This window comes from Genypterus blacodes, unplaced genomic scaffold (assembly GCF_046128005.1).
Source record: "Genypterus blacodes isolate CSIRO-AG114 ecotype Tasmania unplaced genomic scaffold, CSIRO-AGI_Gbla_v1 ptg000058l_1, whole genome shotgun sequence".
Lineage (NCBI taxonomy): Eukaryota > Metazoa > Chordata > Actinopteri > Ophidiiformes > Ophidiidae > Genypterus > Genypterus blacodes.
In genome coordinates this window covers 4,639,583-4,665,900 of record NW_027466870.1, presented here as the reverse complement: position 1 = coordinate 4,665,900, position 26,318 = coordinate 4,639,583, and the positions used below count along the sequence as shown (strand labels likewise).

The following is a 26,318-nucleotide window of genomic DNA, read 5'->3' as shown; positions in this document are numbered from 1 at the left end:
CACACACACACACACACACACACACACACACACACACACACACACACACACACACACACACACACACACACACACACACACACACACACACACACACACAGTGTTAAAGTAAATCCAGTGTTTTATTTTGGTTTATGAATACAAAACAAACATTTTATAATAGTACATTTCTTTTGTCCTGACATATTTTCAGGATATAACCAAATCATAAACAATGCAAAGAACCGAATATATTTTGAAACCAAGAGAGAAAAGCAACACACACACACACACACACAAACAAAGCCTGACCCAAAAAAACACAACCGGGGGGCAGATTGTTTCTTATTTATGAGAATCTATTGAGCTAAATCAGAACCATGCGTGGAGTCAAAACATTTGGACACAAACGACAAAAAAAGTGCTGTACCAAAATATAGAAAAGCTTGTTTTCGTAAAAAAGTCCACTAACAACTTCATTCTAATATGATAAACAATTTAGCACGGCCACGTCCAATCAACATGAGGCAGCTGAAGCGACGTTTGGACTTCCCGGGTTGTGCACATCACGACTTTACTCACCACAGAGAATACAACCATCAACCTACACACTCAGGAGCTTAAGTGCACTTATATAAAAGTGCAATTTCGCCTGTGGACGGAGCCAAAAACACACCAACACACACACACACTCTCTGAGCTCAATGTATAAAGTAGTAAAAACCAGTTTATAATCAAAGAGGATATAGAATAAATCTTTATATCTTTGTCTGAAGTTTTGGACAGTGGAGATGTGAACAACGCATCGGATTTTGTCGCCGTAATATCACAAATAAATATGCATCTGGATTTATTTTCCTTTATATAAAAGCGAAGCACAGTGCAACAAAAACAAAAAGCCCCCAAAGATAGAGAGAGAGAGAGAGAGAGAGAGAGAGAGAGAGAGAGAGAGAGAGAGAGAGAGAGAGAGAGAGAGAGAGAGAGAGAGAGAGAGAGAGAGAGAGAGAGAGAGAGAGAGAGAGAGAGAAAGAAACATTCTTCATCTTTACAACAAAGCACCTGAATCCACACGTTTATAGAAACGCCACTTAGTGGTTTAGAGCGCAAAAGCTTTTCACAGATCACCAGGCTTCCTGAGTGTTTGCCTCCGTCGCCACGAGCAACCGAGACGACGCGCATTTTCTGGCTGTGGCGCAAAGAAATGGACGATAATTGTGGCAAAATAAGTCTTCACGTATCAGTGTTTGGTGTATGGAGCGACTGAGCGTGGGGGCGATCTGGGGTTAGGCGAGGTCAGCGATGACATCACTGACCCCCCAGTGACAAACTACAGTATAACTGGATATCCAGCTTTAAAACAAAAAAGAAGCAAACTCGGCAGCCTGGTTCTGACAATGTCGCTAACTTCTAAGATGTGTGTGTATCAAAATCACAGACGCAAGACACGGTTAGTTAGCTTTTGAAAAAGATTGTACGTATGTGCAGGGGGGGGGGGGCGACCTTTTCACGCTGAACCCATGAGCACCCCGACGGGAGCGGTGGTGGTGGTGGTCTGGCTTTCTGCGGTGGAGGGCGGGTACAGGGTGTCGGTGCGGTTGACCCGGAGCAGAGGGGGGATGGAGGAGGACCTGATGTGGAGGATCCTGGTGTCGGTCACCTCGCAGTCGATCTGCATCATCACCTCAAAGTCTTTGTCCCTGATGATGCTCTCTGGAAAGACAAGGAAAACAAAACAGAATTAATCAATTGATGATGATGATGAGTTCATCGATGTTCTATCTCAGTGTTGTTGTACGCGCTTGAACAACTTGGCTTGTCTTTCGTCATTTGAGACTTTTGATAAAGGGCAGTGTGTTGGGCGTAGAAGGGATTATTGTTTTTGGGGAGGTTAAGTCCGGGCGGAGGCAGGGGGGGGAGGGGCTTGCGTGGTCGGGCCAGAGGTGAGTCACATGCTGGAAACACAACAGCTCCAAACAAGAGCGGGATGAGAGGGGGAAGAGAGAGAGGGAGCGTTGGTTGGCATTGGGCGAGGGAAAGGGGGCGGGGTCAGCTCTGCAGCAACAAACAAAGTTCGTTATCAGAGAAGGATACGGCGGTTTGCACGGACGGGGTCATCTCGAAATTTGACTTATCTGGAATGAGTCAGGGCTTTGGCTCGTCTTCATCACTTCGTCATGGAAAATGATACTGAACTCCAGGCAACTGCTGCTGTGCTCCAGGGTCTGTGGAGTCCAACTGCCAAACTGAACTGACTGAGCCCGAGAGGGGAGAGAGGTGTGTGTGTGTGTGTGTGTGTGTGCGTGCGTGTACATGCTTGTAAAGAAGCGTTCCTAGAAGAGTCCATTAACGACACGCAGAGGGACCCCCGTGTCACACACTGCCTCCCCTCCTGGAGTCCTCCGTGTGTGAGTGAGAGTCAAGGCGATCATAACATTCCTCAGTCCTGTGCTTTTTTTTCACGACCCAGAAAATGAGCTGTGTGTGGCTTTAAGACCCCAGAGCTTTTTCCAGAGACACCTGGGCGAGACGTTAGGATCTCTACTGGAGCACGGGGACGTTTATATCTACAGACTGCAGCGTCATCATATGGAGGCTGGTTGATCATCATGACTGCAGAGGGACTGGACCTTCTCACCGATCTGAAGCTTCACCAGAATCCACAACTCTCTTTGCGTCCCTTATTCATCAAATTACCAAAATGTCTCAATTGTCTGCCTCAAACTGCTCTAAGCGGTGAAACGTGAGACGCAGAAACGCGGACGGCCACGCGGCTCGGCATCAGAGAGCGGAGGTCTTTGAAGGAGCTGCCAGATCCGAACCTCCTGCTCGGCTCGGTCTCCCTTTTCCATTCTACTGGTGCCATCTGGAGATGTTCCAGTGACTTCCCCCTTTGGCTTCTCCTCAGTTACTGGTGTGTGTGTGCTGATAAAGCCCCTGTGTGTGCGTCCCCCGGAGAAGAGCGGCAGCAGGACTGGCGAGGAAGTAAAGCCGGAGCGTTCCTGAGGGATCGTTTCTTAAACATCTTGAAAGGAAGTAATTCATCAGCAAGTATAATCACACAATTACTGGAGGTGATGTGGGTCACTGAGAGAAACCAGGAACTAATACGACGCCTATTAGGCAACTTAAACAATCAATTAACCCTTTAACACAGAGGATCTTGTTCTGTTTCCACCGGCACCACCAGTTGATTTATCTTTTATTCAGAATTGATCCGATCGGAAGCTCGAACATCTAACATGAGAACCCTCAGCCCAGAATCTCTCAGGTTATAGAAGCGGTTTTCTTCCTGAGTCGGTGAGGTCGCCCAAGTCCGACTCGGAGCTTGCAAGGGTGGCGAAGGGTTAAACGTCTGAGCTGCTAAGTAAGCTTGCACTCTATTTGAAAGCCCTTGTGGGGATGTTCTGTTTAGATTAGCCAAGTAGGAAAATCTGACCCCCGGCTCTTTCAAACACTTCGCAGCTCTATCTTGAAGTGGGACCACGGCGAAAGGCTCCCTGGAAGCCACGAGGCGCGCACACACACACACACACACACACACACACGCACTTGCACACACACGTACAGTCCAAATAAAAACAGTCTCCCGCAGTCGATCCACCTGTAACTGATGTCATCGCCCGAACATTCCTCTCCTCTAAACATGTCACTTCCAATTGATTGAGCTACTTTCAGACTCGGGCGGTTCATTAAATAAACACACATTCACTCCTTATAAGGCGCCGCGGCACGGCCAGATACGCCGCGTTTGCGAGCGAGCGGAGGGTCCAGGTCAAGAAACTTCAACAGAGTCTCTGAACCATGGACGGGCAGTCAGACAGAAACAGACAAAAGGCCCACATCAAAGTGGCCGTCTCCCACGTTCACTTATTGACCACGACAGAACAAACCACGGGCCCAGATTAGCAAGAGGCTGCTGCCCACCTCCTCCAGATGAAAACCATTTAGCGACTGGAGAGGAGGAGGAGGAGGAGGACGGCATTCCTGAAGGAGAGCGAGAAGGAGCTGGAAAGAATTATCCTCCGCTGTGGAGCAATCACAGAGAGAGAGAGACAGAGAGAGAGAGAGAGAGAGAGAGAGGATGGCGTTTTGTGGGGTCGCACCCGGCTGAACGTGTACATTTGCACTTCATCAATGCAAAGTTTCAAACAGAGGCGACGTAAATCTCCCGTGTGGCTTGAAGGCCGTGGGCTGCGTGGCATGTGGAGTCTTTTAAGTTTAAAAGTGAGAGGATGGGCGGGCGGGAGGGGGGGGTGTCGCGCTCCTCGCACGCCGCTCTTTGGCTCGCGTCTGCTTCCCCTCTCTGCTGGGGAAAGTTTTTTTTTTTAACGGTCTGCGGCTGTCACGACGACCGGGAGCGAGATCCATCATCTCCAAACGGGGGCTACCGTAAACGGATCGGCCCTAACGCAAAACTGCTGTTGGCCCTTCTGTCTCAAAGGGAGCGGCCACATCGGGCCATCAGATAAGATGAAACACACCAGAGAGAGAGACAGAGACAGAGAGCAGGCAGAGGGACCTGAGGACTGGAGCACAATGTTTTGCATGTGTCTGTGTGCGTCCCTGGACAGATTATGCTGCAGCTCTGTCTTGTGGTCAGGAGACTCTTTCCAGGCCCAGACTCCCACCCTGAATGCCATCATTGTTTGTCATTAGGAACAATTAGGAGGTCTTAGATTACAGTATTTACTTCCTGTCCTGAATGGGCCATCTAACGGCACAGGCATTTCCTTTCTTCTCTCGACAAGACCAACCAAGAACAATGTTTACCTTCATCCGTCTGTAAACCTCCCACCCATAAAAGAAAGAGGGGACGGGGGGGGAGAAAATATCATTTCCCAATCGTCCCGTCTTCCCTGCTGAGGTCAGAGGCTCGTGTTCCCTCTGACTCGCACCTCCGAGCTGCTGGAGACGCAAACCCAAGGCCTTCCTGGTGCCGTTGCCAGAGAGACGGGCTGGGAGACACGGGGCGGACAGAGGCGGCGGCCAAAATCGACAAAATCTGCTTGTAATTGCCTCAAACACCTTCATCAAACAGATCCGCCAGCTCTTTAACAATCAGATCTGAGTTAGGTTGAGCTCAGAAGAACCACCTCCATCAGGGATTTGCAGACAATTTGGCGACGAATGCTGGAGATTCCTTCTTAAGAAATGGCCGACAGGAAACCCCCCCCCTCCCTCCCCCTCTTCTTCAAACCAAGCTGTTGTCATCGCCGCTGTCAGTCTGTGGTGTGTGTTTGCCTGCATGGTCCCAACAACTGAACCCTGTAACTGCGTATACGGTTACACCAGCAGAGCTGCCAGCCGGCGCTTATGAACCCGACCGCTGCTGATGAGCGCCGGCTGGCAGCTCTGGCAGCTTCTCTCCTGAATACATTTACATTATTTAACACTCGCATACAACTTTACAACGATGACACGCCAACATGGAAACCAATACAGCCTTCATCAACTTAATGGGACGCTCCTCATCCAGCTATGCCTGGGGGGGGGGGGGGGGTACAAACTCCTGGACTACTACTGGCCTACAGGAAGAGATTGCAGTCCCCCCCCCACACACACACATACACACACAGTCCCGCACACACACAGTCACACACACAGATGAATTTATGCATATAAAATCAGGAACTGAGTAGTTTAAGTGGAACCATACGGGATGGAGAATAGGAAAGACGTTACCCAAACTTCAGATTATTATGAGTCACAGTTTTTGTTTGTCACTCCACATCCTGTCAGAAGTCCATCTAGCTTGTGTGTGTGTGTGTGTGTGTGTGTAGATAGATGTGTTTCACCTGGAGTCCTTGACAGCCTGGATGTGCTCTAACTCTATCTGGCTGTGATCTAAATGATGTATAGCTCACGGATGCGACCCCGACCTTTCATGTGACGTGTGTGTGTTGACGACAACAAGGACGCTGTGTTCCTCAGTGAGCAGAGAGACACATGTGGGCCGAGCCGCTGCTTGGGTTCTTCCTCCTATAAATGTGTTCGGGCCCCGTGTCGTGCATTCTTGCTGGGAGAGGCGTCGCTGAATTCTGCACCGGTTTGCATTTCGTCTGCTACGCTGTGGTGAGTGACCAGTTGTCTGTCTGCCTGTCTGTCTGTGCCCAGCTGTCTGTCTGCGTCGCAGTGCTTGCTTACCATTTATGTTTACCGCTGGCAACAGCAGAGACATCTTGGGCCGGCTTCCTTTGTTGTGGTTGGTGGCAGGAAGTAGAAGGTGATCCTGAGAACAAAGAGGAGAATGTCATCGAGAGAAAAAGGCGATTAATTAGGGAGCAAATAAAGACAAGGGACTTTGTACGTTTGCCACATGTTGATCTGGAGCCAGAGTCCCTGCAGCACGCAGTGATGATCCACGCTTTAACATGAAGCCAAGCTACTTTAGAAAAGCCAGAACGGATTTAAAGTCAATGACCTTGTAACTTTTTGGGACATTTTCTTTATTAGAGTGCAAAACAGGTAGAAGACTACAAACAAGCAGAGCCTCTTAGGGGCTGAGGGAACACGAGCTGAGTGTCTCTGTGAAATGTAAAAGCCTGCAACTATGACAAGGGAAAAAGGTTTAAATCTGAGCAAATGACATCCGCTCAGGATACAGTTGCGGTAGAAAGGAATGCTAATGTGCACATACACATGTGAGCCACACGCTGCTTGAAGTTGCATCTTCGACTGCACACAGTCACAGATTGGACTCAAGGTCACAGATTCCCTCGTATCACTGCCAAGACGACACTTTTACTTCTTCTCCTCTCCTCTCTGTAGTTTCATGGAGCTGCACTGCACATTCACTTCATCCATTAAAAGTGACTTCAGTGGAATAATTAGGACATATTCATGAGTTGCTTTCCCTTTCTGAACTGAAGAGAAGAATGTGTGTGTGTGCAGCTAAGCTCCACCTGGGAGGGATTCAAGTTAAACTAAAGCCCTACGACACATGCAAACAATGAATGATGCTGGAATAAGACAATTGCTGCAAGATGTCAAAGCAGAACTTGCATGTTAATTGACTGCAGTTTGAAAGAACTGAAGGGAATTTAAGAATGAGACGACACGTCAACAAACATATCTAATGAATGCGGGTACAAGGACGGATAATAGGCAGAGGGAGATGGAAGCCAGGGGCGCTGAGCGGGCAAGCGAGCGGGCGAGGAGGGAGGGAGGGAGGGAGGAGTCACACTTGCATGTTCCTCTGGAGATGAATCAAAGAAATCTCAGCCTCAGAGGATTGTGGAGAAGGAGTCTCATCGCAATAACAAAGCTGTTCAAAGTCAAAGAGGGTCGTTAAAAGGAAACGAGGGAAAAGGGAACAGAGGCCAACAGGGCGCCTGCATGACAACGTGTCTATTAACACGAGGCTAAATATAACAGAGAATCTTCTTTCTGTTTACCAGTCTAATGTCCCGCATATTGAGTCAGACATCATGGTTTCATACACGCACACGCTACGGATACACTCTGAAATGAAATGATGATTGCATGATTCCCAGAGGAGGGGAGGGGGGAGGGCGGGGGTAAAACATGCAGCGTATCACTGCTCATCATCAGGCACCAGCATGCTTGTTAAGCTGACACAACAGCTGCAGCTGCCATGACAACAGGTGAATTTGCAGGAATCCCATTGGACAGCAGCCACAGTGAAAGCAGCCAGTGTTCCCACCGCCGCTTACATAAAGCCACAGGTGCTCCTCACACACACACACACACACACACACACACACACACACACACACGTACAGTATGTTTTCCATCACCTCAGCTCATTTCACACGTTTCCTACAGAGGCATTAATGTGTGTGTGACCTAAACATGACCATATACGAGCAAACACACTCAGGCTCGCCTCAATCCTCTGGAGAAGGCAACAGGGCAGCAAAGGGCCGCGCTACAACCATCCCACTAGGGATCCATGGGGACAAATGTTTAAAAACAAAAAAAGAGAAAGGATTTGAGTTTGAAGTCAAATTTAATCCAGAGCTTTGGCAGTTGTGTAATAACATCATCGAAACTGGAAGAGAAACAAAAGCACACCCGCTTTAGTGGACACACACCCTGAAACCCAGGAAACAAAATACAAGCAAATAAAGGGAGAAAAGGTGTTTTACGTCCCTAAAAGTTTGAAAAGTTTGTTATTAATAAATGTGCTTTGGCAGAGCTGAAGAACAAGGACATTCTTTAAACAATACAGGACAAACATTCAACTGGGGAGGAAAAAAGGTTTCAACTCAAAACTTCTTTTTCCAGGTCAGAAACGTCGCCACCAAGTCCAAATAGTGCCAAAAGCTTGTGGCCTGCTTGGTGTCATACAACTTTGCTCTGTGACCACAGGTATAAAAACACTGTGTGTGTCCCACAGAGCACCCAGAGGTGCTGAGTGAGACATGAAGCAGGTCAGGTTAACTCTTCTGCTCTAGCTCAGCTCGGCGCAGCGTTCTGGACCTGAGGCCGCAGGTGTGTTCTCTGCACTCAGACGTAAAGAGTGTGTCGTCACATCAGTGGAAGCGGCAAGTCTTAGCTGGATTGCGTCGCCGACAAGTGTGTAAATCTGAAACAAATGTGAATTTTTGGAACTCTAAAGCTTCAATAAAGGGAACAGCAAGTGCCTGCAAAGCTTCATCAGATGATGTATTGGGTTTTGCTAGATTTAAGAAGCTTCTGCGCGGGTGTGAGCATAAAGACATAGGGCGGAGGCTCCAAGTAGAAATTAATGGAGCTTAAAGAGCGAACCGCAGAACTATCAAAGACCTTTCGATTGAATGTGATGTCCAGGATTATTGGGATGGAGAGGGGAAATCAAATGCAGATTTAGTCTCAAATGTGGAAAATGGACGAGTGAGTTAAAAGTGAGAGGTTTAACTTTGACATGTGTTGAAGCCTTAACTCCTAAAACTTGATCTTGATGATTGCAAATGTACGATTATAGGGAAAATGGGGGCTCCACCATCAGGGCGTGTGTGTGTGTGTGTGTGCATGACACGCCGACACTCTCTGTCCCAACCTCTACAGGGACAAAGGATTTTAAAAGTGCAGCTCTGAGGCCTGGACCCAGACAAGCGTGTCAGCACATGGATCCCACGTTTACACTTGGACTTTTGACCTCGCTGGTGCGTTAAATAAGAGACAGCAGCGTATCCACTTGGTCTCTTATTACATATTAGCTGTGATTCATAAGTTTACCCTCTTCTGTAATCAATTAGGACCAGCTCAGCATCAGGGAATCTCATGACCGATCCGGATGGAATGAAAGTTGAGCCGAGCGGTGGAACCTTCTCATGGCAGCGCCTCCCCTCTTAGAGATGTGATCAATTTAACCATTGTGTCATATTTTGTACGGAAGCCAGCATCTGTTGCTCCGGTCAAGACTCCAGATCAACCCCAGGGTCTCTACACGAACGATCCCGCCACGATCCAGGCAGACAGCATGTCACAGCATAAATATTTTACTGTTTCAAATCACGGACACACACACACACACCTCCCAAACCCGCCTGCATGCCAAAGACTCACCCTGCGGAAAGACACCACGTAGAATGTGTCGGCACGACGATTGATCTCGTCGAAGAAGTCGCTGTAGGTGCGATGTGGAGCGTAGTACACCTGCAGCTCCCGGCCAGGACTCCTGCTGGGAGGCGGAGGCGGAGGGGGGGGGGGGTTTCGGATTACTTCAATGTTTCAAAACTGATAAGGAGATACAGATTTATTTATTCAAGCCGCTGACTGAAAGAACGGTGTGCCAATAAATCAGAATTATTATGTTGGCCTGTTTCATCCATAAAACCTCAAATGTTGCAACAGGATGATTTATTAACATTTCATCTCGTTAGAGAGAGGAGGAGGAGGAGGAGGAGGAGGAAGAGGTCACCCAAATCAGATGGGAGCAAATAGTTGCGTCTTAGTCAAGTCCACTTTGGTCATGAAGCAGGTCTGTAGAGGCAGAGAGGCTTTGGCAGCCTGCTGATAACACTGAGCTGTCATGGTGACATGTTTACACAGGGAGGAGGTCAGAGACAAGAGGGGAGAGGAATTTTTCACATTTTCAGCTTTAGGGTCGGGCTCTCTAACGGTTTCATCAGACTGATCTAAACTCTAATATGTGGTCTGGACCGTGCACAGGGGGAGGGGGGAACGCAAAGTGTTTGGTATTCAGGCAAGTTTGCTTCAAAGAAGTCTGTTAAAATTAGCTTCTACTTAAAACTACACCAAATGAAAATAATAGGAATAAAAATGTGTGAGTGTGACAGCATTCCTTTACTTACTTTTCCTCAGTGGTTGCAACGTACTCGGCTCTGAAAAGCTCGGCCCTCTCAGCGCTCTCCACAATGGCTGCTTCCTGATCCTCCGGCTTCGGTGTGGAGGGATGAAAGGAAGGAGAGAGGGAAGGAGGGAAGGAGAGAGGGAGGGAGGGATGTTTATTTACTTTAACTATCCGTAATATACAGCAGACTAAACTTCATGAAACAATACAAAGTTACACACAGACTCATACGCAGAGGACAAACACACACACACATCGCAAACCCAAAGCTTTTCCCAGAGAAACAGCATTTACCTCAGATCGCTCTCATTACCTTCAAAGCCATAAAAAGTATTTGAGCCATTAAACAATATCTCAAATGTGAGCACATGTACTATTATTTAACTGGGTAGAAGTGCTGGACTCACTGTGACACAGATAAAAATAACTAATGGGAGAATGAAAGCGGGGTTCTAATCCTACAGCTCGGCTCTTTACTGCTGTTTACGTCCTCTCCTCGGGGCTGCAGGACTTAAATGCAGGCCAATAAAGAGAAATGAGAGGCGGAGGGAGAGTGAATGTGTGAGGAGAGAGAGAGACGCTGCTGACGGGAGCTTTGCTTTAACAAACAATTACCAACACCACATCGTGCCAGATTATTATGGCCTCACAAGCATTAAGTGGACGCTTTACATGCTTGTGTTCTGTAATGTTAAGTGCTGAACGTTATGATGTTAGTTTACACTGTGAGCAATAAACTTGTTTCCTGGATGTCGTGACTCACCATGATGGTCCTGCTGGGTTTGTGGTTGCTGTTACTCGTACGCCTGGACTTTGTCTGCTCCACTTCATGACGGTGGATCCAACCCCTCAACTCGTGAGCCAACCTGTCAATCAAGGTGACATACATCAGACACTTGCACATAAGACACATAAAGGACGTGAAGAGACTCATCGATAAGCTCATTACTGACTCTATACACTTGGTCTTGTTGATGGGAGGCTGGCAGGCTTCAGGCCGCCTGAAGAAGAGGGGATCCTTCACCACCATCAGGGCCTTGTCCTCTGAGCTGGAACAGAGGGGAGAGAGCACAGAGGACGATAAGGAAACAGAAGAAAAGACGATGAGACATTTACGAGGTTGTTCTCACACTCCAAAATGTTTGAAAGAATTTCAAATAGCATTCTGTTTAAAAACTCTTTCCACATGTTGTGAATATGCTCTGAATGCAAACCAGGAGCCAGAACGGCTGCCTGCCCTTTAATCTAGGTGAAACTCTCCGCGGTGAGCTGGGTAACAGGAAGCTGAGCAGAGCCAAAGAAGAACCAGCACAGCTTCAATATGGGATCCATTACATCGCTGTTGAGTTTCACTGGATAATAATAAAATGTATTCCTGACACGACATGTCCACACACTCCTGCTCAGAAAGCCCCTGAACACGACGTCATGGAGACTAGCCAGCAGGTCACACACACACTTATGGACACTGACAGAACACAAACAGAGCCGTGACCTCAGGGTGGGCGTCTGACGTTCACCTTCCTCCTCAGACGTGAGCCAATGTGATTTAAACGACACAGGGTTGGAGCTCGCTGAGTGTATGATTATGTAGGTGGAGGTGATGATGTAGACTGTCCACTGTCAGAGCCCACCTGCAGGGGCCCCCAATGTGAAAATGTCTGACACCGACACAATACCTCCCCCCGGGCCCCCCTGATGGCGGCCAACACACACCGGTCTGTAAACATTCTGGAATTGGTTCCGCGAGACAGAACATGTCAGAGCAAAGGGAGCGGATCATAACTTTAACTGAAGGGGCCGTATAACACACACACACACAGACACACACACACTGACAGACTCACAGATTAGGTTGCATGGCCCCGTCCTCTCCGCTGTGTTTGGTTGTGTCACCCCTCCTGTAAAGGCTAATGTGTTCCTTCCTGCCTGCTCTGCTTTAATGGCGCTGGGTAACTGGATACTACAGGTGAATGGTTTGCATTAACATGTGACCCGTGATCTGACACAACACAGGCTGGCAGTGCCATGGAGACGCCACACACTCTGACTGCCGTGCAAAACAACACGGTTTAGGGGGGGTGCAGGCAGGAATGTTTTTCATGCAATTTACAACTGACTGGTGGCCCACGAGTGTGTTAAGGATAAGACGTATAAATAAGGTTTAGAAAAGCAAACTGTAGCCGCTCATATGTACCTGCATGTCAAACAAAGCCTGACCTCCTTGTTTGTTAAAGCGCGCTGGCCGGTGTGCGAGGCCTGGAGGCTGTCCAGAGGCAGACATTAGGCTCAGGCTTGTAATCTCCCGCCGCCGCACATGTTTACACGTGCCGCAGTGAGGTGTAGCGGCGAGGGACTGAGCCCGGGCGCAGGTGCATCCTGGCGGGCTGATAGTGTTTGCTACATGGGGGCCGGAGGGTTGAGCTCGTTACCTTAGGGGCATCTCAGGGGGGCCGACGCTGAGGGTCTCGGGGCCCGGCGCCACCGCTTCGGTCTCCGCCTCCGGGGAGAAACCCAGCAGGTGCCTGCCACTGTGCGCTATGGAGGCGAGGCTGGGGTCTGAGCCGGGGCGGCCCTGGAACGGACTGTGGAGACAGAAGGCAGGGGTGAGCAAGGCAGCAGCTTGGCAGAGTTATAGAGACTTGGGATGAAGAAATACGAGGAAAATCTGCGGTCCGATCTAGACTGTGAAACTCAAAACACACACACACATGCACACACACAAGCACAAACATACACAATTCCCTTTCAGCAGTGTTATTACACCGGGTGGCGTTTTCATTTCAAAAGGGATCAGACCTCAAAGCTGGCATATTTTACATTCCAAAGGGGAGCCCCACCACACACACACACACACACACACACACACACACACACACACACACACACACACACACACACACACACACACACACACACACACACACACACACACACACACACACACACACACACACACACACACACACACACACACACACACACACACGGGGTCTGATGCAAGTCATTCCTGTTTATAAAAAGCTCTTAAAAAGCAAATCTCCCATTTCCAGCTCAGAGAACGAGCTCATTATCAGAGCCGGTCCAAACTGATCATCTCATACGTGTGCAGAATGTTATTACCAAGACAAAACACACATTTTTAATAACACCACAGCTTTTTAGGTGGACTTCATTTTGCAGGATTACGCAATCCTCCCTCCCGTCTGCACGTTGGCTGTTTCCCCCTGTGCAGTCTTACATTACCTACTTTCATTTGTCACATTTGTTCATATTATAGGTTGTTTTGGGACTCATCCAACAATGAGTCATCTTAAATCCGAAACACAAGACCAACAACATCAGAAGACTAAACCAAACAATGAGAGAAAAGTACTTAAGATGTTGCACAAATGAAAGTTGAACTGTGTATTTCTTCACTCAGATGATCTGTGTGGAAACGGAGCTTTAGTTAGACATGGAGCGTCAAACTGAACATGTGCTTACTTCATTGGTCCAATGTTGAGTACCAGGAACACCAGGACCGCCATGACACACACCGCCCGCCTCTTAGGAGCCGTAGTCTTCAGTACTGTGTTCTGCAGGACAGAGGAGGCCATTACCTGACGTCACGCACTCCACAGCTCAGACAGTGCGTTAGCGGTGTGGCTGTAGCCTCTCACCTCAGTCAGCATGCCTTCCAACTGTCTCTTCAGGTGGCCGTTCTCGTTCTTCAGCGCTTCGTTCTCGGACAACGCCATCTTCAGGCGGACCTCCAGGGAGAGCAGGTACTCTTTCTTCTTTTTCCGAGAGAGCGACGCCGATTCCCGGTTCTTAATCATGCGCTGCTGCCGCTGGGAAATCTTTGACTGAAGGCAGAACGAGAGAGAGAGAGAGGAAGAATAATTAAGTAATTAAGGAGAGCTATTATTTATGTCAAATACCTTGCTGCGTTGCATTTACAGCACATGTAGTACAGTCAGTCTTGTCCTGTATGCTTGTGTGTACTTATTGCCATTTTATTCCACATCAGTGCTCCAGCATCAGTGCTTTCTTTATCCTGTGCTTTCCACAACAACTCCCACTCACTCATACAGGACGAGTGTTGTACAGTGAACACCACTGAGGGCGCGCAACAGCTGATACAACAGGAGAGCTGTGACAAGGGAGTAATCTGAAAAGAGGAGGGGCCCCTGAAGGAGGAACGAGTGTGAGAGAAGTGTGACAAAGAGAGATGGTGGAGTGGAGTGGAGCGGAGCGTGAGGCCAGATGTGCCCCGTGCCTGTCACAGGGTAAATAAAGAACCTGAGTGCACATGATCAAACCTACGCTTCAAAATGTTTACGCTCACATCCTGCACAAGGTCAAAAGGTCACTCGCCAAGGTGGAATGCGAGAGAGAGAGAGAGAGAGAGAGAGGGAAGCTGCAGCGCTGAAAAGGCCGTGTTTACACAGTGTGTCATTCTATCTGCCTCACACACACAAAACCTGGGGCTCTACACACGCTAGAGGCCTTGAGGTAAACCAAACCTTCACCCATAGTTAATTAGTGTAATTGGGGCTCTACACACTCAACTTCATTTGTAAATAAATAGAGGATTTGTATCCTTTTACCACTTAAGATTCACTTGATTTATTTATGGAGGGATTTGTTACAAATGAAGACGACCAAAGCAAAAAAGAGGAAAGGAAAACAAATCATTCAGATGAACTTATACATGTGGAGGTAAACAAATTAATCCCCTCCCCGCTCACACACACACAGGGTGAAATCTGAAACCAAACCTCTGCACACCTATTTGAACATAACTCAACACAAACTAATAAAACCGTGAAATCAGGCGAGCACCTTCTGTGTGCATCCGGCCCCCAGCTCCCCATCAAAGGGCCTTCCCCCAAACACAAACACTCCTCCTTTGAGAGTAAAGCCCCTAAAGCTCCTGGGCCTAATAGCCCTGTTGGTGATTAAGTTAGTATTTGGATCCTTGTATTTGTGTTCTGTCTCCTGAGAAACATCTCTGTCTCCCAGCTCAGATCTGGGAGCTGTGCCACCGGCCGGAGCCTGGGAAAGCTGTAAGTAAGCAGTTACCAGGGAGAGGAAGAGTGCGGGAACTTCACATCAGCACAACAATGAGGCTGAGGGGAAAAATGTGGGGCGTGGGGAGGAGGGGGGGAACAAAAATGGCAAAGTGGCATTTCTCCCTCTTCAGGCAAGGAACCACATTTGAATGGGGAGAAGAGAATAGAGCCCCTGGTGTTAAAGCTGTGGATGGGAAAAGTCAATGCCGGGCGCTCTCCTCCAGGTAAACATGGCGGCAAGGTGACCGTGAGGCAGCGAGGTCACCTGGCATCAACACAACTGCACCAGGAGACGCCAGATGCTGCTGCGCCACACAGCCGGGCGTGAGAGTTGTATGAATGAGCAGCAGGGTGTTGCTGTATTCAAAGGATGAACCACAGGAAAGGAATAAGATGTGTCATTTGGCACCCAGAGGAGTAAACGCTGGAGGCGGTGTGAGATGTGAGCTTTACTCCGTCCAAAGGGGAGGGAGGAGCTTCACTTCACAAGCTGAGGTGGAAATGTCTCCTGATTTCATGGGAGGTAATAAACACACGTGTAAGACCGAGCTGTTTCCATTCTGGCCTTGTAAGTCGCTTGCCTGCATTAAAATTGACAGTCTTGTGTTCGATGATGTAATGTGTAACGATTGCGCGTTAAACAATCAGATTACCTAAGGCTGGATCTGACAGGCAGATGTTTAATGTTCTATTTCACTGAAGCTGTGGGACTTCACCACAGAACTGAACAAGAGAAAGCGTCTGACAAAGAGGAAGCCAGAAACAAAAAGTATCATCTTCTTCTCTCTGGCTGTGAGAGTGTGAGTGTGTGCTGCGTACAAACTCTCTCCTGGACGTTCAGCAGCTGCTGTGCTGACTGGGGCCCAGCAGCATTACACCATGCTTTCTTAGGGTCCCCTCCACTCGGGGAGATTTGTCGAGGCGTGCTCTTCTCCGCTGAGCTGCGTTGGTGCACATGTGGCTAAATCCCCGGCTGCCTGCATGTGTGTGTGTGTGTATGCGTGTGTGAGCCCGTTACGCAACAGCGAGGCCGATCCCCGATGGCTGTTTACAGCTGTCACAAACCCTCCTTTCTGCACAACACCTGTCTCTAATATGTAATCATTAGCGGCTGTTTAACACCCGGGTTTAGCGTGTAGCGTGACTACGGCGTGAACGGGCAGCGTGTGCTTACCAAAATGTGACATACAGTAGATGTAGAACGCAGTTAACACCTGGCAGAGGCTCGCCATCTTTAACAGGCTGTTTAAACACCCACCCACCCCACTAACTCACAACCACTGTGCTGCAGCCAAACCACACACAACTTATAAATTGAGCACAGCTGCGGTGAGTCTCACACACACACACACACACACACAAAGCATGATATAGCTGAGGAGCTTCTTGGTGGGCCAAAGGAAGCGCTGTAAAGATGTCAGGTCAGCACATCTTGACTAGAGCGCCACAGCTGATCGACAAACACAAAGGTGCAAGTATCATACACACACACACACTGATGCACCGCTGCAGCCTTGTTTAGTGCCTATACTGTGCTTTCTTGGCGGAGGTGTCAGCTGTAAACAAAAACCATAACAAACTCCCTCCCTAACAAGTAGCGCACACGATCCCTCCCCTTTAATCGCCTATTGTAAACTTTATTGACACGGTCGGCTCTACAAATGGCAGCGAGGCAGCGTGTTTGTTTTAGGCCTCTGGGGCTTGGAATTCCTGGAAGCAACCCACGGTCTGGCACCGAACACGCTCGCTCCAGCCGTGATTATGCCCATGATAATTAAACAAGTTCCTCCCGGCCTTGTTAGGAGGGGTGGACTATTTTTACAGCCTGGGGTCGAGCATAACACGGAATACTGGGGAGAAATTGCTTGGGGTTAATTATGAAGGGAAATATAAACATAGTTAATGTCAACACAAACTGAGTCACCTGCTATAAGAGGACATCCTGATATTATGTGATGACTCATGCCTTTAGGTGAAGCATGGGAAGCTGGAGCCTTCATTTATTCTCTGGTTCCCAGTGTAATGGCAGAAATCAGCGCGGATGATTGAGGTGACACAAATGTCGCCCATATGTTTCAGTGTGATTACCCGGGGGAGCCATATGTCCAACTGTGCATATTTGTAACTCCGCTGCCACGTCAACGCGAGGGAGAGCCGGCGAGCGAGACGCGGCGAACACGGGAAGAAGTGCTGCTCGCAAAAAAAATGAACAAAACAAACAGAGAAGGCGAGAGCATGTTTCTCAACTCATTAAAGGTCAGGAAGGACCGCGCTGTCGGGGAGCGTCGTGGCGGAGAGCAAAGCTTGAAACAACACGCAGACGTTTGCTCAAAGGCACGGCGTCTCTGCAGGCTTTTTATGCGATGGATCACAAAGGCCGAGTGTTGGGATAGAAGTGGTTTGGGGCAAAGAAGACGAGTGAATCAGAAACAAACGCCTACAAAGTGGCTCCAGGTTTCTAACACAGTGTAACTCAGCCAAAACAAGACCAGCATGCACAACCATGGGAGCTCTGACTGAGAAACCACAAGCTTCTACCATAAACAAAGGAGACTGGAATCCAGTTTGCTTCACGTTACAAGATTCCCTACAAGCTGTTGTGTGAGAACGTAAGAGTCCAACACACAGATCCAAGAGAGGCGAGTGTGTGAGACGGACAAATAGCAAAGGTCAGAAGGCTGTGTGTATGGCTCACACGTTTCTGTGTGTGTGTGTGTGTATCCATCTACTGCAGCTGTCCTTACATCACCCTGGAAGTTCCCGCCCTTTGTCATCCGCATGGCGAAGAAGTCCTTTTATGCTGCCGTCCAACACTGAACAACAATTACATAATGTGTCTGTCTGTCCAATAAACTCTGAAACCCCGAAACCTGCAAACCAAGCAGCGGCCAGTAATCATCGTGTAAGGAACGCTGCTGCGGCTCCATGAGAGCTTTGTCAGTGATGACATCATTGAACAAGCTTGATTTGATTTGATTTTGGGTTTTTTTGAACATTTAAACCAGATGCCAGTCTTACAACAGGGCCTAATAATGGAAAACACACAGAAATGACATAAAAAAGTCAACTCTATTACGCTTTCATGGTCTTAAACGTAAAAATGGACGCAGTGTTTAACAAATTAATCATCTAATGTGATAAAAACACAAACATTTCACTCCGTTTGGCTTTAAAGTTCTGTGTACGTTCTTTAGAAACTTTGTCTGTTGTGGATCGGTTCTGAACAAAACACTGCTTGTTCAGCAAATCTTCTATTTGCATGTCGCTCAACTTAGCATTACGTCATCTTAGGAGGCAGTAGCTCAGTGGGTAGAGCTTCCGCTTGGGAACCGGAGGGTCGCCGGTTTGAGCCCCTGCCGAGGTGCCCCTGAGCAAGGCACCGAACCCTCAATTGCTCCCCCCTCTGCAAAGGGTGGTAATGTAATGTAAGTCGCTTTGGATAAAAGCGTCTGCCAAATGCTCGTAATGTAATGTAATGTAATGTTAACCTTAACATTTCTTTTTCTCCGATTATGTTAGGTTCTGCCCTCCAAATAAAATCTTTGTTTGTATTTGCTCATCTGGTGCTATTAGGTGGCTTTAGAAGAGAGCAGCCACGTTGCATGGTGAGGTGATGTAAGCTTTACAGAGTGACAGGATGGCGTGAGCTGCTTTCCTTCTGCGTGGAAAAACAGCATCACACTCTAAATAACAGCAAGTGAAGTTTGTTTTCATAATGATCCATAATCTCAAGTTAATGGCTCGTGAAACAAAATAATTAAAATAGGGTAAGATGACTAAATGTACATTGGGCCGGATCCAGTCTGAGCGTTGAGCGTGTCGATCACAGCGTCATAGTTAGAAAGCGGGAAATCACACACACTCGCACACACCCATAAGACCGATCTTTGGCACCGTTCAGCAGTTCAGCCTCCTGTGCTCCCTCGCCATATATTTTGGTCCTCACAAGATGCCAACAAGTGAAGAAGACTGCCTACCAGCCTCACTGCTCATAGGAAGTGAGGAAGAGTAGGCAGTGCTGAAACCAATCAAGATCAGAGCCCCCTGAGAGAATGTCCACCACTGACAGAGACTTTCATTTCCGTCTTACATTTCATTTGCATAATTTCCACCATTATACTTTTCTTTCTCTTTCTGCACTCCTGAGCTCAGTCGGCAGTGAATAACAAAGACTCAGAGGACTCACGTCATCGTCTGAGGAAGAGGCTCGGAGTGAGACCACCGTCGCGGCCGGGGTGGGGACGGGGACGGGCCTGTCCTGGCTCAGGGTTGGCATGACGACCACATTGCCTGTGACACCCTGCGCTGCCTGGATCTGCAGCACCTGGCTGGGCTGAGACAGCACTATGTGGCGTCCTGAGGAAGAGACACAACACACACACACACACACACACACACACACACACACAGGCTCAAATTACAGGGCTCAGCTGTATGATTATTATTGACTAAGGGTCTGTGTGTGTGTGTGTGTGTGTGTGTGTGTGTGCTTCTCAAGTCTAAAGTTTGTCTTATCAACTCAACCAAACCCATTCTAGCTTGTATCCTAACCTCCCTGTGGGTCCCTGGTGTGTGAGGCTGCAGATGGCCCGGCTCTGTCCGGCCCCTTGAACCTCTTTCACCTCTGCTGACCTGCGTTAACCCCTCCACTTTACTGGGACTGTGTTAAACTACAGGTGGAAAACATGTTTGCTGTCTTGACATGTGGTCTTAAACCTTCCACATTCCCAACTGTAAGGCGTGTGTGTGTGTGTGTGTGTGTGTGTGTGTGTGTGTGTGTGTGTGTGTGTGTGTGTGTGTGTGTGTGTGTGTGTGTTTTATGTGGATGCAAACTTATAAAAATGCATCTATACCTACACTTGATCCTTTTGCTTGTAGTGCAAAATCTCAATCAAAACACAATGTAGTCCTTGTTTATAAATGTCCTCTGATGGAGGAAATGGCCAGAGATTAGTCCTCCCTCAGGAAGAGTGTGTCTGGTACGTCTGTGCCAAACGAGCCCCGCAGCCTTCTCCTCAAACACTAAACGACCTGTCACCGCGTATTGTGTATTGAAGTGTTAGCCCGTCATGCTAATTAATGTGCGGCTCTGCCAACACTTTGTCTTGCGCGCCCGCACTGACCATCTGTATAAAGAACTCACCAGGATGAAAGTCACCATAAATTACAAGCTTGGGGAAAACCTGTCATCCTGTCTGTTCTTCAGAAACACACAACCAGCCTGCTTAAGACTTAAAGACTAAACAGAATGTCTACTTCTACTTTCTCTCCTCCTGATGTGTGTTTGGCACATTGGCCAACACTGCACAGGCCGGCCTCACATGTGTGTCTGGGGTCCTACAGTTGGACGTGTTGTCCCTCGCTAGCCTCGCTGCCAGGGGAGGCCAAGTTCAGATTCAAGTCTAAAAAGGTCACTCAGTCCGCCCACTCGGGTCCCAGAACATGAGGAGTGTTTACACTGGCCTGAGTTCTGCTGGAGACACGCTGACGCTGACACTGACTTTAATGCACAACACACACACACAGATTTGAAGATCTGATTTACTGTTGCCTAACCACTAACCAGCTCTCAGGACATAAGTGACTAAGTAGGAAAACCTTGAGGTTAGAGCACCACCTGCTGGCCAACACACACACACAAATTCTCAGCTGGAGATTGAACTAAACTCATCAGAAACAAAACAGAAAAAGTCCTCACAACAAATTTGTAAATCCAAAACTACTAACTAACTCACTAACACATGACTAAGTCCTCTCACATTCCTCTATGATCAGTTGACATGTCTGATGCAACATTGTAGGATATGAAGCCATGTGCTGCAGTGTGAGCTCTGACCTGCAGTGGGTGCTGGTTGGATGCTGATGGGAGCTGGTTTGCCCAAAGGCAGCACGGTGGTCTGCAGGGGCTGGATGATGATGGTCTTGGTTTGCAGGGGCGGGGCTGCGTGGGCCAGGGGCACGGCTGTGAGCACGGGCCTGGGCTGGATGGAGACCTTAGGGCCGAGCTGGATCGGCCTCTTCGCAGGCTGGGGGGGTCTGGCTGTTGTGTGTGTGTGTGTAAGGGGGGGGGGCACCCCAGAAGAGAAGAGAAGATGATTAATAGTTGGACATGTGTTTGTTATGGGAAAATATTTGCATTTACAATTACAGATCATTCAAACAGTTGAATGAATAAAGAGGACACATGTTTGTGGAGGCTTCCTTACCTCGTGGGGTGTGGCCGGGCCTCTTTGAGGCTTTCTTCACTGGGGAAGGGATCTCTGAGAAGCCGCTGGACTGCGAGCAGAGCGAGACGGGAGAGGGCAGAGACTGAGGAGACAGGGCCTCATCCTGGAGGGGGAGCAGAAAAGGCTTAGGCTCAGGATTCAATGGACATTTGTTATTTGTTATCTTACTGCAAGTGTTTCTAACTGTAAGAGAGTGAATAAAAGAGCAAATTCAGTTTATATAATATGTATTCTTCTTTGTATATAAATTGATCGTTATTTGTTTCATTTGACATTTCTCATTTCCTTTGTTTGGCATAGACCTCTAAATGGTGCACTGTGCCTTTAAGACACACTGACAGGTCTGAGGCCTGAGATGATGAGTTACAATTTCATGAGTTACCTCGTCGTGCAGAAAGAAAAACGTAACTCTGTAACGTCTTACACCACACATAATTGCCTTCTCTATTCTTAACAGGATCAGAATGCGTTCATTCAGGTTTGTTTAGCTCAGTTCTTTACAGAATTCTGTGTCATTCAGAACACTTCATGATGAATGAGTAAGAACAGTAATGACACCTCTCCCTCTGTATTTAGCAGGAATCTCCTCCTACAGACATTAACTGCATTGTTAAGTGTTGCCTATTCCAGCTGATAGGGCCGATGAGATAGACTAAACTAATATAGAAACAAGGCTGGGCTGAGGCTCTGCTGCTGTAGGGAGGTGCAGTAGGACGGTGAGGGTGCGCTTGTTTGCAGCTCCATAAGTCATCCAGAACAATGAGACAAGTTTGCCTTTAAAAAAAGAAGGTGGCCTTCTAGCCAAGGTGAAGCTGCTGAAGCCACATGTATTCACTCATTGTGCACCGAGGCGCAGCAGATAAAAGTGCCTTTATGCATATTGCATTTATTATATGGATCAAATGTCCTTCACAGAGGACAAACGTGTCCTTGGATTCGGTCAGGTAGTTACACTTAACAGACAAACGTGTGCAGGGTGTGTGTGTGTGTGTGTGTGTATGTGTGTGTGTGTGTGTGTTGGGGCCAGACAGAGATGTAACCCTTGTCCTTATTTTGACACGTTGTGAAAATATCTGCCTGCTAAATTATGCTAATGTGGCTTAAGTTGTCAGCACCTTTTTTGAACAGGGGAGCGGCCGTGCGGTGAGACAGACAGCAAATGATTAGCTTGACAAGGTGTTTAAGGCGTTTGTTAATAAGTGTCTCAGGTGTGTGTGTGTGTGTGGGTGTGTGTGTGTGTGTGTGTGTGTGTGTGTGTGTGTGTATGTGAGTCCAAAGGCAAAGAGCAGCTGTCAATTTATGGAGACCATCTGGAAGAGGCATTCGTTTGTTTGTATTTGTTTGTATTTGTTCCAAACGTGCATCATCATGGATTCATGCGAACATGCAACCGTCTGAACAGAGCTCATTTCAATACCCTGCAGGGATAAAAGAAGACATTTGCATGGGAAATCTTAGTCAAATAGACGCGGGGCTGCACAGCGTTGACTTACTGGTAAGGAGTACGGGGAGAGGGCTTCCACTGAGCCAGGAGACGGGACGGAGCTCAGAGTGTGGGCAGGTGACAGAGAGTCCACACTCACCTCACCATCTGGAAGGACAAGGACACATAAGAACGTCTGGTGGTGTATACGCAAGCCTGCCAGCAGGGGGCCAGAGTGAGGGAGGAGGAAGAGAGGGGGGGAAACAAGCACCCAGAAAGAGGAAGAAACTAACTAACTTCATGATGACCCAGACATCTTCACTTTGTATTCCCACACTCTTAACTCATGACAAGCATATTCAAATAAGAAAGTTTGTTTATTCTGTCATACTTTTAGTTCCTTTTTGACAGTCTGACAACCAATGACTGCATTAACGCAAATCTATTCCCTAGACAGGATGTAACTGATGCATGCAAAGAGCACTTCCTCAGGGGATTCACCCAGCAACAATGAAACTGCTCCTACAGACTGGGGTAACAGAATACTGGCTGGATGGAGGTTAGACCTTCAGCTCAGCTCACATTTCCCCTCAAAGAATCTCCAGCAGCCACACCTTCCTTCACACATGTGAAGGTATGAATGTGTGGGCGTACCTGTGCAGGGGCTTCTTGTGTCCGCTTCATTCCAGGGAAGGATATCCAGATCAAAGTCCAGGTCAGGAGCCTCACTGGCCTGAGAAACCAAACACGCCGTTATGAAACGTGGGATTATCAAATGGATGCTTTTGCTGTTTTTAAAGGAGCTTTGTGTAATCTGATGTACTGTAGCCTGGGCTCGCATCCAGACATCGCTCGGCACATTGGAGAGGAATAGAATGTGTTTGAATGATTCCACTGTGGTGTTCAGGTTTTATATTTTTATATTTTTATACCAATGGGTCCAAATTAGCACAGATTGACTCAATGCCACAATGCCAGTTTGATTTGATTTTTGTTAAGGGATCATTTGTGTATTTTTCATTCATGTAATTTCTTTAATTATCCTTCATGAAAGAACAGAGACTCACACAGTGGGGCTCTTCTTTATGGCTGTTAGATTGAGTTTAAAGAGGCTGATGTTATGAGTCTAAGGCCCAAGGCCACAAAGCACATTTTTGCGTTTTACAATTTTATTTTCAGATTTTACAACTTAGGCAATTACAACTGTTACAATGTGTCCCTGATGCAATACAACTGTGTGCCTCTTAACCAAATGTACGGGAGTGATTCCAGCATGATTAAGTGCCATTTTAAGACTTTACAGAAGAAATGAGGATTATTACAATAGAATCATCTTAAATGTTCCTAACCTTGTGTAGTGATTAGAGGGAATTGGAGAAATATGCTTATTATATGTCATTGCCTAACCTGAATACTCTTGACCAGTAGCAGCATTTTATCAGTTTATAAACAGATAACAAAAACAAGAACCACAGGTTAAACCTCCCATAATCCATTGAGCGATTTAGCAAACAGCACCAGAGGACGTTGGCTTTGCCAACAACACACACACACGCGCACACACTCCCGCACACACACACACACACACACACACACACACACACACACACACACACACACACACACACACACACACACACACACACACACACACTGCTGCAGTCAACAAGTAGCCAACAGATCTGACATAAACAGCAAGAACAGTAGAGACACCGCACAAACCAAGAACTGTGGGTGAGGAAATTGAGTCTTTTGTGAATTGAATCTTTTCATCCATATTCAATATTCAAGTCCCAAGAATGAAACTAACAGTCTAACTCTTGTATAGCCACTATGGCAGAGACACAGAGCCTCATTCTATTACATGCACCATGATCTATTATTGGATGCTTAATTAGATTCAGCAGACATCTACACAGACTCACAAGAATGAGTATGTGTCACATTAGTCAGGTCAATAACAGCAGTTGCAACTCAAGCTTAAATTCATGTTGTTGAGAAGTGTCCAATACGGCAAAGCTCACTACTGCAACCTCCCCAGTACACTAAGCACCGTGACGACACGTCTGGCTGTACGGACGGTTCTGTTGTCCTTCATCCTATAGAAACACAGAGATGACTTACATATCCAGTGTTCTCCAGGGCCCGGAGAAGCTCATCTGCATCTCCCAGGTTGTCCAACTCATCAAACAGGCTGATGTCTGCAATGAATAACAACAATAAATAAGAAACCCCACACAAAAATGTCTACTGTTACTCTCAAACACACTTCACACAGGGTCTCAACTTCTTTCTCCATCAGCAGAGAACTACAGACTCAGTGGATTCTAATGTTTACTAGATTCAATTTCACAATGCGCATAAAATAAGAGCCTGTATTGTTTTTATTCCATGAAGGATGACTGAGTTCAAAGTGATTAGGTAATACGAAACGTTTACATTTCTCGTTTGTATTACTTATATTACTTATGGCCAACTGATAGTGCATAAGCTCAAATAACACTGTAGCGTTACGTTGTTACGTAACAGCCTACATTCACGGCAAACGGCGCGGTGACCGCTTTAGCTAGAGATGATACAATGTGACGTGTCGTTCAGAAAAACATCCCTGTGGAATATAACTGTGCTATAGTATTGCATCCATACACACAATGTTACGTCATCCCATCGTCTTCAGCTAGCATAACTTCAGCGGCTAACAGGGTCACAACAACGGACACCATTGTGCTACAGAGGACTGAGAAGTTGTTTTTTGTTGAAGGTTACTCGAGTTAAGCAGTCAATAGAATAAGAGAAACTCCATGATTTAAGGGTCTTTGTAGAAAGTAGCAGTGACTCTTACCCCACTCTCCCCCCTGGTCGATGGAGAGGATACCCGTCTCACTCTCCATCATGGGGCAATGCTGTTGATTTTCGACGTCTGACATTAGGTCGGTAGACATTCTCCTTTGAATACATTAGTAAATTAGTTCTGAACACAAAACGGATGTTTACTGACAGCTCCAAACACTAACATCTGTTCATCTTGCTGCTGTTGTACTACGAAACTGAGTGTACTTCCCGTTGCTTGATACACGTCAGGTTGACCGTAAAACTACGGGAGACGCCGAGGGACAAACAAGCTCCGATGTGACGTTAGGTACAGCTGCTGTCACGCGAAAAGGCCGCAGGGTGGCGGTAAAGCGCTAAAGGCGTAAAACCAATAATGTAATGTGTGCACGGCCTGACTGGTGACCTCTGTAAAGGAGGTGCCACAGAGTTCATAACCTTTCTCTGCCTCTCATTCTTTCTCTCTCTCTCTGTGTTGTGGCAGATTTTGCTCCTTCCTCAGCATAGATGTATCTGTTCTTTGTTAAGTCAACAGGCAAACAGTT

General features: G+C 47.4%; 1 protein-coding gene across 2 annotated transcripts; it reads right to left on the bottom strand.

The window, feature by feature from the left end:
- Window positions 1-103: 103 nt before the first annotated feature.
- atf6 (activating transcription factor 6) lies at window positions 104-26,038 on the bottom strand. 2 transcript variants are annotated; one of them, XM_076153329.1, is made up of 16 exons: window positions 25,787-26,038; window positions 25,069-25,145; window positions 23,599-23,677; window positions 23,015-23,112; window positions 21,501-21,624; window positions 21,131-21,334; window positions 19,481-19,650; window positions 13,900-14,085; window positions 13,724-13,815; window positions 12,670-12,822; window positions 11,191-11,286; window positions 11,001-11,103; window positions 10,239-10,324; window positions 9,490-9,604; window positions 6,124-6,208; window positions 104-1,689 (listed from the first exon to the last, which is right to left on the bottom strand). In XM_076153329.1, the coding sequence occupies exons 1-16, from the start codon at window positions 25,884-25,886 to the stop codon at window positions 1,484-1,486; spliced, it is 1,974 nt and encodes a 657-aa protein (XP_076009444.1). In that variant the 5' UTR covers window positions 25,887-26,038; the 3' UTR covers window positions 104-1,483. The 2 variants fall into 2 exon arrangements, with proteins under 2 accessions (XP_076009444.1, XP_076009445.1); XM_076153330.1 differs by having other exon boundaries at window positions 9,490-9,601.
- Window positions 26,039-26,318: the final 280 nt, after the last annotated feature.